Source organism: Hemicordylus capensis, chromosome 2 (assembly GCF_027244095.1).
Source record: "Hemicordylus capensis ecotype Gifberg chromosome 2, rHemCap1.1.pri, whole genome shotgun sequence".
NCBI lineage: Eukaryota > Metazoa > Chordata > Lepidosauria > Squamata > Cordylidae > Hemicordylus > Hemicordylus capensis.
This window is the reverse complement of record NC_069658.1, coordinates 133,336,623-133,349,881: the sequence shown is the minus strand read 5'-3', so window position 1 is coordinate 133,349,881 and position 13,259 is coordinate 133,336,623. Positions and strand designations below refer to the sequence as shown.

General features: G+C 47.0%; 1 protein-coding gene across 9 annotated transcripts in view; it reads left to right on the top strand.

Moving 5' to 3' along the window:
* The window catches only part of PALM2AKAP2 (PALM2 and AKAP2 fusion), a 392,130-nt gene that overhangs the window by 330,133 nt on the left and 48,738 nt on the right, over nt 1-13,259 (top strand). For all 9 annotated transcript variants that reach the window (XM_053289405.1, XM_053289406.1, XM_053289407.1 and 6 more), the window contains one exon: nt 10,600-12,982. In XM_053289405.1, the coding sequence (XP_053145380.1) occupies nt 10,600-12,982 (2,383 nt within the window). The remainder of the gene's footprint in view (nt 1-10,599; nt 12,983-13,259) is intronic.

Genomic DNA, 13,259 nt, shown 5'->3' with positions numbered 1-13,259 from the left:
AGGGATTCGAACTGGCAACTTTGTGCTTGTTAGTCAAGCATTTCCCCGCTGCGCCACTTAAGGTGGTCTTTTATTTGTGGTAGTGTTCTCTAAAAATGAGAGAGAGAAAGGGCCAATTATAATACTTCCAATCTTTTAACCATGGTTGACTGCTTCCCTCTTCCCCTGTGTAAATTCCCCCACCTGTCCCTTCTTGGCCTTAGCCATGGTTTATTATTATGTCTGCATGGCCTAACATAACCCCTGCTAACTGAGCAAAGGGACGTCTGTTAAAGTGGTGGTTCTCTTATATTTAGCACAGGGAGAGCAACTGGCCCCATCCAACCCCAGCACAGCATCCCTCCAGTGGCTGTCGCTGGTGTTCACCTTATGTTTCTTTTTAGCTTGTGAGCCCTTTAGGGTTAAGAGACTATCTTATATATATGTTTGGTTTTTTCTATGTAAACCGCTTGGAGAACTTTGGTTAAATTACGGTATATAAATATCAGTAATCGTGGTGGTAGTCGTCGTAGTAGTAGTGATAACACTAAGTGGAGATCTCCTCTTACAGGAGGTTGAAACCATGAGGTCATTCATACAATCAAAAACTACCTGGGTTTGGGAGCTGTGTGTGTTCCCAATTTTCGGTTGTGGGGAAGCAAGGCAAGCGAAAAACCTGGGTAGAAATGATTTTGTGTGGAAGCAAGGTAGGTGGAGAACCTGGGCAGCTTTTCCTCCTACCTTGTTTCCACACTCTCACTTCTACCCAGGTTTTCCTACTACCTTGCTTCCTCACAATCAAAAATTGGGGGCACACACAGCTCCCAAACCTGGATAGAACACAGTGAGGCGATTTTCACGATGGAGAGAAACTGGGCTAAGGGAGCCCAGCCAGGTTTCCCTCCATCACAGGCAAGCCTGGTAGTTCAACAGCGGCTAGTCTGCCCAGGAATCCTTCCCCTAAAATGAGGTTAGTGTAGTGACCGCTCCACTAACCGTGAGGCGAGTCTCACAATCGGTGAGACTCGCTGGAAAGAGGTTTGCGGGGAAAGTGGGCTTAGCTGTTGCATGGCTCCATGCCATGGCGACGCACAAGTACACCCCCAACCGGGAGACTACAACAAGCCTCCCGGACTCAGAGGTCTCCTCAGCATGCCCCACATGCTCGCGTGGGGCATCCTGGGACTTCTGGGGACTGCCACCCCTACTGGCTCCGTGATGGAGCCGGTAGTCATGTGGGCGGCCAGTCCAGCTGCCAGGGTTAGCCTGGGGATTGTCTGTGGGGAGGGAGGGCTAGCCCACTCTCCCCACATAACCCGGTAAGGCTCTACATGCATATTGTGTGTAGAACCTCAATTTTTTGATTGTGTGAATGATCTCCATGTTTTGAAGTGGTTCTGCAAAAGACAGAACCCTGATTAACCATCCCTAACTTTTCTTCACCTGCTTCCCCCTTTTACATTGGCACCATCTGCAAGTCTATTGTGACTGTTTACACACAGAGCATCCTGTATTAAATGAGTAGTTGATGCAACTGGATTGCACAACAAATTTATGAGCTGTAGCTAGATTCTGAACAGTTCATGGGTCTCTGGCAGGCATAGCTCACTAAAACATCTATACAACTATGAACCCGCATCAAAATGTTGTAGTATATCCCTGGTGTTCATCCTTTGTGATAGACAGATCTTTATTACAGTACTTGACCGAAAATAGTACACAATTACAGTTCTTAGCAAGTATACAGTCTATCAACTAACCACAGTTAGATAATGAACAGTTCACCTAATAAGGCAAACGTTTTTACCTAACCAATTGAGGGAGCCTTCACCATTACTTGATGGATTTTATATGCAATAGCGCAAAATTTGGCAACACAGAAAATAACAGAAGCACTCTTATCCGCAAAAATATATGTTACATAAAATTCTAAGAATCTTCCCGATAAACCTGTTAGAGGGGGTAAAAATCAATTTACTGCCTGGGGTACTATAGAAAACACAGTGAAGTTAAATATGTGCCACAACTTCCACCTCCTGAATCGCAGGGGCACCTATGCCAATAGGAACATAGGAAGCTGCCAAATACTGAGTCATAGGTCCATTTCACTCAGTATTGTTTACACAGACTGGCAGTAGCTTCCCCAAGGTTGCAGGCAGGAATCTCTCTCAGCCGTATCTTGGAAATGCCAGGGAAGGAACTTGGAACCTAAATTCTCTTCCCAGAGCCGCCCCTTCCCCTAAGGGGAATATCTTACAGTGCTCACACATCAAGTCTACCATTTATATGCAACCAGGTGGACCTTGCTTAGCTAAGGGAACAAGTCATGTTTGCTACCACAAGATCAGCTCTCCTCTCGATGATAAGGTATCTTTTTATATCTGCCCTCCAGCCATGCCGATGGAAAAACATTAAGATGGGCCAACTCTCCGATGTGTAAACGCTCTCCAATATGTTGGGCATGTCAAGTTGCAAAGGTAACTTGCAGGGGATAGAGAAGGGCTGGTGTGTATGACTTGAGCCTGTGACAGCATAGTGAGGAAAAATAAAATCGTAGTTGGGGGGAAAGGCCGTAATCCCTGTTCTAACCATGGGGGCCACTGGGGCTCAGACCTAGCTCCTTTTCATCCATGCTTAAGAGCTCTTCACGTCCAAGAGTTAATGTTCAGAAGCAGAGGAGAGCTCTTCAGTTTTGTGTAACTGCCACAGAGTGGGCTAAGGCACATTTTTTTCTTTTAAGTCCTATTGTATTTATCTGAAGCTCCAGAGTTTTCCCATAAAGCTGGAAAGTTGTGAGGAAATTCCCGCAAAACCTTCCCACCAGCACCTGGGAGGACAGTACTTCATAACACCAAGAGATTAACTCCTTCACCTTCAGAAAGAGAGTAGGATTACCTGACTGGTGAGGGAGCCACAGAGTTTCTTCTCTGGAGACTATTAGACAGCTTTGCTCCTCAGAAGCAGAAGGGGTGCCTGTCTTGAGAAATTCCCTGCTCCTCACCCCCACCCCTGTCGAATTCTGTTAGCTCTACAGTGAGACCTCAAACAATGAGGCGAGTCTCACAATCACCCAAAAGCAGGCTAAGAGACCCTCGCCCGTTTTGGGGCGGCCATGTGCTGCAACAGGAGCGGCTCCCGGGAGCTAGCCCTCAAAAATCGCCCCCCCCAAGATGAGGTTAACGGAGCGAGTGCTCCATTAACCGCATCTTTTTGCTCGTGTGTTGCTGCGGCAGGCGGCCCCCGCCAGCTCCATGACGGGGCCAGCAGTTGTGTAGGTGGCCAGTCCAGCCCCCCAGGGCTGCCTTATGATCGTCTGCTGGGAGGCCGGGCGAAGCCTCCTTCCGGTGAGTCTCACTGATCGCGAGACTCGCCTCATTGAGGGTATTCTCACCATCACTGGGAAGTGGGCTAAGGGAGGATAGCCCGCTTTCCAATCATCGTGAGAACCAGCGAGCTCGCAGGCGAGCCTGGTGGTTCCTTGGCAGCTAACCCGCCAAAGCAGCCCTCCTCTTAGTGCAGGTTAGTGGAGCGAGCACTCCGCTAACCCGGGTTTCCTGATTGTGTATTGCTGCAGCGCAGCTCCACGCTGCTGCAACACACGATGAGACCCCCAGCCGGGAAGGGGACCCCTGGCCCCCGATCCCTGCAGCCCCGTGAGGGAGCCGGCAGTCGTGTGGGCGGCCGATCCGACCACCCGGGCTGCTGCCTTGATCATCTGCGGGGAGAGTGGGCTAAGTCCGCTCTCTCTGGCGTGGCTCACTGATCGTGAGACTCGCCTCATTGTGACACTCCGAGCCCGATTTTTGTTGATTGTGAGAATCGCCCCATTGACTGGCATGGAGGCAGTTTGGAAGGGGTTGGCCCCCTTAAATTTTTCTTCTTCAGATTTTTGTGAAACCAACATACATATGGATCATGCTGAGTCTGCCAGTACCTCCCACTTGCCCGCAAGCACTCTGGTCCATAAGGATCATAACATTTCCAGCTCTTTCGGAAATAGTATATAGGTGACACCAGCAGCAATATAGAAAGATGCTGAAAGGCATCATCTCATACTAAGCAGGAGATGGCAATGGTAAACCCCTCCTGTATTCTAACAAAAGAAAACCACAGGGCTCTGTGCTCGCTAGGAGTCAAAACCGACTTGATGGCACACTTTACCTTTTAATCCAACTCTAAAGCTATTCCTGGCACACTTTACCTTTTAAAGTGGTACACTTTACCTGGGAACAGGAACCTTGAAAAAAGGCCACAGAGTGACTGCAGGTAATGGTCCTATTGGTCAAACAGTAGTTGGCAGATTGAACATCCATCACTGCTGTTGCTCAGAGAAGTAGTGGGTTTCAACCCAGAGCACATTTCCCTTTGCGGCAATGAGGAAATGTCTCCAAGCCCTTGGGAAGCCTTTTCTTTTCAACTCGTAGTGTGGCTGTTCTTGATCACTGTGATAACCCGGTGAGAGAGTTAGCTCTAAATAAACAACTGTCTGATAGCTTTATTGCCTGTCATCCAAGTTGATGTTTGATGTGTCATTGAGAACTCTCCAATCATATCAAGACTATGAATGTTTAGACGGAAGAAGGTTTGCCTATAATACAACATGTACAAGGAACAGCTTTGGAACTACTCTTACTCTTTAATAGTAAAATATGGAGGACATTTTTCTGCATTCTTTTTTATGTATAGATCTCTCAAGAATATGAACACTTCTGTAGGACTATGAAAACATCTCTGTGCTCTGTGATAAATCTGTTGAAACAGTTAAAGAAATTTGGGATGGATTTACAGTTACAATTGCCACATAGCAAGCCACAGAGTAGCCACTTAACAGTTTGCTATGTGGCTACTGTAACTGTATGGGGAGGAGACATGGTAGAATCTAGTATTACCTGCTGCAGGTGGTGAGAAATCCAGAAAATAGTATTTGAGTCATCTCAATCTGGCTTGCGTAATTCAAGGCTCATTGCACCACAAGTGCAATACACTTGTGGTATAGTGAACAGACTGGACTTGGACTACAGACACCTTGGTTTGAAGCCCCCTGTCACCCCAAGCTCAGGCCAGAACACCATGTTATGGCCGATGTGTGGCCTCAGCCGAAAGCAACAGTTACCAGTCTGCTCTAATATTTGGTAAGTCAAAATGTGAGATGCAACATCATTGCATTATGAGTTCCCTCCCAACACAGGCAGCCACCTAATGGCGCAGCAGGGAAATGACTTGATCAGCAAGCCAGAGGTTACTGGTTCGAATCCCCGCTGGTATGTTTCCCAGAATATGATAAACAAGCTAACCCCGCACAGAGCATCTGTTCGCTCTTTGGGGCCGGCTACCTCCCCCCCCCCACCCGCCGGTTCCACTGCCACCTGGCCTTGATCCTTTGTGGCCGGGCCTGCCAGGCCCATTGACGCTGCTTGCTGGCCTCTGCGGCCGGCCTCCTCTCCCCCACCCTCTTGCCCAGGCTGCCGGTCTCGCCTGGGCCCGCCGTCCCCGCCTCACCTCGGCTGCCCGGGCCCGCTGCTGCCACCTCGCCCTGGCCCGCTGCCTCGCCTACGCGGCCGGGTCTGTGGCCACCATTGCCTGCAGGCCCGGCCTGCTGCTGATTTAGTTCTCCTGGGTGCGCTGCGCCTTAGCCAATCAGGCGCCCCCGCAGCCCAGCCAATCAGCTGGGCTGCCGGGATACACGTTCAAAAGGCACACCCAGGAGAATTATATATATAGATACTTATATTGGGCAGCAGTGATACCGGAGTTGACACCAACTCGACGACACACTTTCCCTTTTACCAAACACAAGCAGCTACCGATGAAATGGGGTGGGGAACTTTAAAAAAGCTGATGTCACATCACATTTTGCCTGATTAAAGATTGTGGATGAAAGGGAAGGAGGAGACATAAGGCTGGTTTGAGCATTGGCCATGAGTCAGTTGTAATGTGTGGTTCCAAACTCTCTGGGTGACCATGGGTCAATCTCTCTCAATCCACTCTACCTCACAGGGTTATTGTTAAACTGAGTGGTTGAGCTTGTTTAGAGGAAATGCAAGATAAAAATGAAATAAACATAAAGTGGGCTTGTAAACTTGATGGATGGAACTAGGAAAATGAATGGGGAAACCAGAATAGAGAATTAAATCAACCAGTAATGAAAGTTTATTTATTTTTTATGTGTTTTGCTTTTTCTCATAGTAGGAAGAACAGACTTGGGCAGCACAGTTGAAAAACTGGTGTAGACAGTGGAAACATTTTGTGGTTCTCAACACCAGATTATCATAGAGCATTGCGAGGGCTAACAATTTTTTTGTTGAACTTTAAGGTTCTTATTACTTTTTTGCTACCACTGATTAACATGAACAGCCTTCTGGAATACTACCCTGAAAAGCTTCTTTCTTGTTTAAATAACATAAATAAATTAAATATGATGTTGGCAGTTAATTGTAGCAGTGAAACAAACATGAAATGTAACAGATTTTCTACATTTATGATCACCATCAAAGGTTCCCACAAATAATTGTGAGGCTGTTCTCATGTGCACTCTAACCCAGGCTAGGGAAGCCCAGCCTGGGTTAGGCTGCTCATGAGAACTTCCAGAATCAGGCCTGATCCAAGCAGGGCAGCAGCACCTAGCCCAGGTTCTTAACTCAGCTTTTAGCCGGGGTTAAAGACTCATGCGAGCCCTTAACCTGGGCTCCGGGGTCGTGTGTTTGCTTGGGCTGTGTTCAGCCCCAGCAGACACAGAGATGGGTTCCTAGAGCACCTGAGGGGATCCTGGGGTGGATCACCCTATGCACCACGCATGTCGTGCAGTGCACTGTGGGATATCAGGAGGCTGGAATGCTTCATCTGCACTTCCAGCAACATTTCTTCGATCATCTGGGGGAAAGGTGTGTGGAACCAGCCTTTTCCCTTGCCCACCAAGTTGTGTGAATGGCCCTTGTGAATCATGTGAGAATCCACAGGGTAAGATACCACCAAATTAAGAACTTATTAGTTTCTTTGATTTCAACTGAACAGATCTAAACAAGACCTTAACTCAGCCTTTAAAATTAGTGGACTTGTTGCCTGCAATTGGCTAACTCTTTTTGCAATGCTCTTTTCTAAGTTCTTAACTTTGGCTAATGTGCTCCCTGCTGAAATAAGAACCTCCCCATCTCTGACATCTTCTTAAAAGGCAATTAAGACACATCTGTTCACCCAAGGTTTTAATTAGATTTATAGTTTTTAATAGTTTTTAACCGTTGTGTTACATTGTAAATTATTTTATGTATTAATGATTTAATTCTGTTTCAGTTTGTACTGTTTTTATTGTATACTACCCAGAGACATGGGTTTTGGGCGGCATACAAATATGTAAGCGTGTGTGTGTGTGTGTGTGTGTGTGTGTGTGTGTGTGTGTAGTGCACCCATATTTTTCAACCAATCTCTAATACGATATTAGAGCTGCAAATTAAGTCTTTTGAATGTACATGTGGATTTTGCAGTTGCAAATAAATTTCCTTGATTTGTTTCTATTCTAATATCTAGCCTCCCCCCCCCCCCTCAACTTAGGCTTCTGATAGCCTTCTTTTAATTTTAGCCTTTCTTTCAATTCCTACAAGTTTTCAGTGCTTTTGACCCAAATAGGAGCCAAGCCTTTCATTTTCTTTTTTAGAATCAATCATTCCTTTCTTTCAGGGCAGAACCATAAGAATTTTTTTTTTTCAAGACCATTTGCCATGTTTATTAATAGCAGCCACAGAAGTTTATGTTCATAATAAAGAAGCCTTTGTAGCCAACTTATAGTTTTAATTTTTAACCCTTTAATCCTTAGCCATCCCAAATTCTGCAAGGAGTAAATTTAGATCTGTAGCTTGTTCTGAAGCTGTAATTCTACATGAAATAGTCATTCTTATATACTGAAGCTATTCTCACGACCAGGAGAAATTGTGCTAAGGGAGCCTGGCCCAATTTCTCCTGGTCGTCTGCTGCCACAGGAGCTGCACAGCTCCCAGCAGCAAACTGCTAAAAGTACCCCTCCCCTGAAACAAGGTTAGCGGAGCGAGTGCTCTGCTAACCCTGTTTGATTGATCGTGTGCTGACGCGGCACTGCGCTGTGGCAACACATGAGGAGACCCCCTGCTGGGGGGCTAGAACAAGCCTCCGGGCCCCCTGGGGTTCTCTCCAGAATGGCTCAGACCCTTGTGTGGGCATCCTGGAGCTTCCAGGGACCAGCTGGCCCCCCGGTCCCCGCTACCCCTGCTGGCTCCGTGACGGAGCCAGCAGCCGTGTGGGCGGCCGATCCAGCTGCCCAGGGTTCTGCCGCCGATTGTCTGCGGGGAGAGTGGGCTAAGCCCGCTCTCCCCGCAGGCCTCACGGGTGCACTTCACAGCAGTCGTGTGAAGCGCCTCACTATCTCCCAATTGTATTTAAATGTTTTGCTGATGATAGCCTCATTTCCACCAACACCCACCCACCCCTGTGAATGTTGAAAGGCGGTGGTCCCAAATAACATACCCAATCACTTCCTTAGATTGGTGGTACGGTCTGTGTGCATATGCACGGGGATCCAGTTCAATGAACACTCGCAGGTTAGTGGTGGGAACTGCTTGCATGATGTCTCTCTTACTCTTTTTTTTTTTTTTTTAAAGTATATGCTAAACAGCAGAAAAGACAAATTCTTAATAAATCGGCATTACTTTGTGGAATTATGCGCAGATTAAATCAGTTTAAAGTTGTCACCAGTGTGGACACTCCACAAAGCCTTCCGCCACTCCCTCTCCTCCTTCCTTCCTATATTATGAAGCTGTCCTCACAAGCAGCCTGTGAAATGACTGGTAGCTGCAAGACTCCTGTTGGCACCTCAGTGGCAAACCCACCTAGGGAGCCCACCGATTTAAGGGCACATATAAGAGCTGAGATTAAGGGCACAAGTGTGCCCTTACCCCAGGCTAATTGATTGTGTGTCAGCACTGGCACAGGAGCAGGCTCCCGGCCATCACCAGGGGGATCGCCACAGTGCATTGCACACTCGTGTGGTGCCTTGTGCGATTTCCAGGGGACGGGACGACGTATCCCGACCCTCACTCCTCCGTGCTGCCCATGGCAGCCACAGACTGACTGGGCACATGGTTAGCATGCCCAGCAACTTCCAGAGGATCATCTGTCAGGAAGATGAGTTTCTGCTGCCTTCCCTGCCACGTTCAAAAAGTGCTATACAAATGTGGAGTCATTTTAGGCATCAGTGTTGTATGTTGAAACTGCAAAGAAATCTCCCAAAATCATGCACTGGGTTTCAAAATGAAAATATTTTGAAAATGACAAATATTGGGGTTGTATCTGTTCTGTAAAAACACATTAGAAAGGCTCTTTAGGGCTATGTGTGCCAGAATCGCCTGGTTCCTTGACCTCCAGGTATTGTCTACACAACTTATTCTGGATGCCCAAAGAGACTTTGGAGTTATGTTACTTGAATAGTAACTCCCTGAGGCGATTCTCATGAACAGCAGAAACCGGGCTAAGGGAACCCAGCCATGTTTCTGCGGCTCGTGTGCAGCAGCAGGCGCTGCAAAGCTCCTGGCAGCGGCATGGCAGCCAGCCCGCCTAAATACTCCCTCCCTTAAACGAGGTTAACAGAGCGAGTGCTCCATTAACCCCATTTTCCTGGTCCTGTGTCAAGCAGCCACAGTGGACACACTCAGCGGGGGGAGAGAGGAGGGGGGACCCCAGGAATGCACCATACGATTTTGCTGTGCATTACTGGGGCTCTGGGGGGCGGGGTACCATGCAGCGGCGCTTCCCTTCGCCTGATCCCTGGAGCTGCCAGGCAAGCCGGGTGCAGGAGCACTGGAGCAAAGCCGTTGCTCGTCTGGGCGATCCTCCTGCCCATGGAGGGTTTCATGATCGTCTACGAGGAGAACGGGTCAAGCCCGCTCTCCCCTTTCGGCTCTACACACTGATCGTGTTTAGGGCCTTTCTATGTCACATGTTAGTTTTATTTTGAAAGTTCTAAGTAACTTTCAACAGCAACTTGTTGCGTGGCATTGAAGGCTGTGGTTCAAAGGAAAAAAAGATGGTCAGTCCCACTGAACACGATCAATCTCCTGAGAATGCCTAAGGTAGATTGGTGGAACCACCATAATACAAGAGTTTAGCAACACAGGATATCATCTCAACTTATTGCACCTTTTTTCATTTTTTAAAACAATGACTGACAGTGCCTTCGCTTTTCCTCAGCTATGCCAAGAGTTTCCATTCACTGTGTTTTTAAAAAGTTTTCAAATGCTTAGATCAAAAATTGACTTGCTCTATGGTTTTAAATAACAACAACAACAAAATTCAGTCAGTGTCTTAATTTGGGAACTCTGACAAAATGTTAAGCAGCTGCAAATGTCAATTAGTAAGTAGGGACAATTAGCACAAGTGGGAGATATTTGAAGTGATTATTTTACTGGAGTATAAATGTGACTTCCCAGTCATTGTAAGACTTTGCATATATCATGTGAGACAAATTATTCCCTTTCTTTTCAAGATGAATGTGCTTTCCAGATGATGCTTACTGCTTTTTGCTCTTGGCTTTCTGCATTAAAGAGTATCAGTCTTCACTGAACTTCATAGTTACTTTCTCCCCTCCTGTTTCCTTTTTAGAAATCATCTAGAATCTCTGAGGATGACATCAGATTGAGAAAAGAGAGAGACCGATATTGTGCCAATTTCCTGGAGCCGGCTCGTGTGTGTGCAACAAAGGAAGAGAAGATGGAAATTGAAGCCCCTGTCTCGGAACATAAAAACATCACCGTGGGGACTTCAGCACATGCATCAGACAATCAAACTCACTTATTTCCCCCTGCTGCCAGTCACAATGGACTTAAAGACAGGCATGAGTCCCTGGACAGTGAGGTTGCTAGAGAGATCAGATATCTGGATGAGGTGCTAGAAGCAAACTGCTGTGATTCTGCTGCTGATAACCCCTTTAACGGGATGACTTCCTCCTCCCCTGAGCCAAGTGCATCCATTGTCGTGGATGGGTCTGGTCCATCCGTTCGCATTATCAGTGATTCCACAGCACCCAGTGAAAGGGAGGTCATCAGAGTTGGTGGGCAAGCACCTTCAGTCATTGAACACAGACATGCAGTATCCGAGAAGCTAAAACCAAATGGCCACTCTGCAGATGTATTAAGGGAGGAACACTGTGACAATCTGAAAGTGCCAGCAAGTCCCAGCTCTTCCACAAGTTCAAGGTCTTCCAGGGATGGAGAAATAACCTTAACCACCATTAAGAAGGAAGCTAAGTTTGAGCTTAGAGCATTTCAAGAAGACAAAAAGCCATCGAAACTGTTTGAAGAGGAGGATACGAAAGAGAAGTACAGAGTGCGCAAAGTGAGGCCCTCCGAGGAATTGGTAGAGCTGGAAAAAGAGAGGCGGGAGCTCATCAGGAGCCAGGCTGTCAAGAAGAACCCTGGCATAGCAGCAAAGTGGTGGAACCCGCCCCAGGAGAAAACGCTGGAGGAGCAGCTCGATGAGGAGCATTTAGAGTCCCACAAGAAATACAAAGAACGCAAAGAGAAGCAGCAACAATCATCCATGCCTGTGAAGCATGTCTCGTATTCCTTCACACCGCCTGAGCCAGCTAGCAATAAGAAAGTTGATATTGTCACTGAGCAAATAGATTTTTCAGCTGCACGGAAGCAGTTTCAGTTAATGGAAAATTCAGGTAACTCAAATAACACCGCTGCATCCAAGAGATCAGGGACCCCCAAAATGTTCACTATCCAACCCTTCTACAAACCAATGGGCCCCTCCCAAATGGACCGGCGAACAGTCTCAGTTACAAAACCTGCACCTGCATATGAACAAATATTACGGGTTGGCAATAATGATGTAACTATTGTAAAAGCTGAAAAGGTCTCTTGCATATCAGATGACAACAATATAATTATTCAGAACCTCTCTGACCCAATGCGAGTGTCTCCTTACGGTGATGCCATGAAGGCTGGGCAAGCTGCAAAGGTATGGTCAGATGATGGTGAATTCATGAGTGCAAAGGCAGTCTTTACAGTGGTGAGGGATGATGAACAAGGCCTATTAGATCAGTTCTCAAGGTCAGTCAATGTATCTTCCCCTCCGGAGGAACTGGATTCTGGTTTGGATGATTTATCTGTGAGATCTCAGGATACGACAGTTCTGGAAACACTTTCCAATGACTTCAGTATGGACAATATCAGTGACAGTGGTGCCTCCAATGAGACAATGAATGCCCTTCAAGAAAATTCGCTTACGGATTTCTCTTTGCCTCAGACCCCTCAGGCCAACACACCCTCTGAATGTCGAGGAGAGGGCGTCTCCAAGTCACTTAGTGACCATGGTTTTTACTCTCCTTCTTCACCATTGCTTGACTCCATGCTCATTGACGAGCAGCTGGAATACCAGGCTGGTCTGCTGGTCCAAAACGCCATTCAGCAAGCCATAGCTGAGCAGGCTGACAAAATGAATTCCAAACACGCAAAAGATGCCACCGAGCAAAAGAACCAGCAGGCCAAAGAGCAGGAGGCAGTGGACAAGACACAACATGCTGCGAAACAGCACAATCCAACCTTCCAGCCACCTCAGGTGTCCTCTCCTGTGCAAGAAAAAAGGGATACAGCACCAAAGACTTCTGCAGTTCAAGGCCCTGTGCACAGAGAAAGGCAGGCACCACAGCCCTCCCTCGTTGCTCATGCCACTCAACCAATCACTGTGGAGGAAACCAAGCCAGAAGTCAGCTATTTTAGCAAGTATTCCGAAGCAGCTGAGCTGAGGAGCACAGCTTCCATTCTGGCTATGCAAGAAGCAGAGGTGACAGTAGGGCCTTTCAAACTGAGGTCAAAAAAGCAGAGGACTTTGTCCATGATTGAAGAGGAAATCCGAGCAGCCCAAGAAAGAGAGGAGGAACTGAAAAGACAGAGGCAAGGAATGCAGATCACGCGGAGCCCTGTTGCAAAGAGTGCACCTCAGCTGCCCACCAGAACTGTGTCTTACAGAACTGCACCAGGTAAGAACCTGACATTTTATCCTTAGCTGCCAAAACAGACATAGACTATGTAGTTTTTCAAACAATTCATTTACATATTTATATCAGGCCTTTCTGTTTTGTTTCTGAGATGCCCAAGGCAGCTAATATCTTGAAATCCTTTTGAATACAAGATTAAAACAGCAAAACAGCACAGAATTCCAAACGTTAATCATGCATTCTGTGAAGTATTTTCTTTTGTTTGTCTTGAACCTACTGCCAGTCACTTTCATTGGGTGATCATGAGTTCTTGCACTAG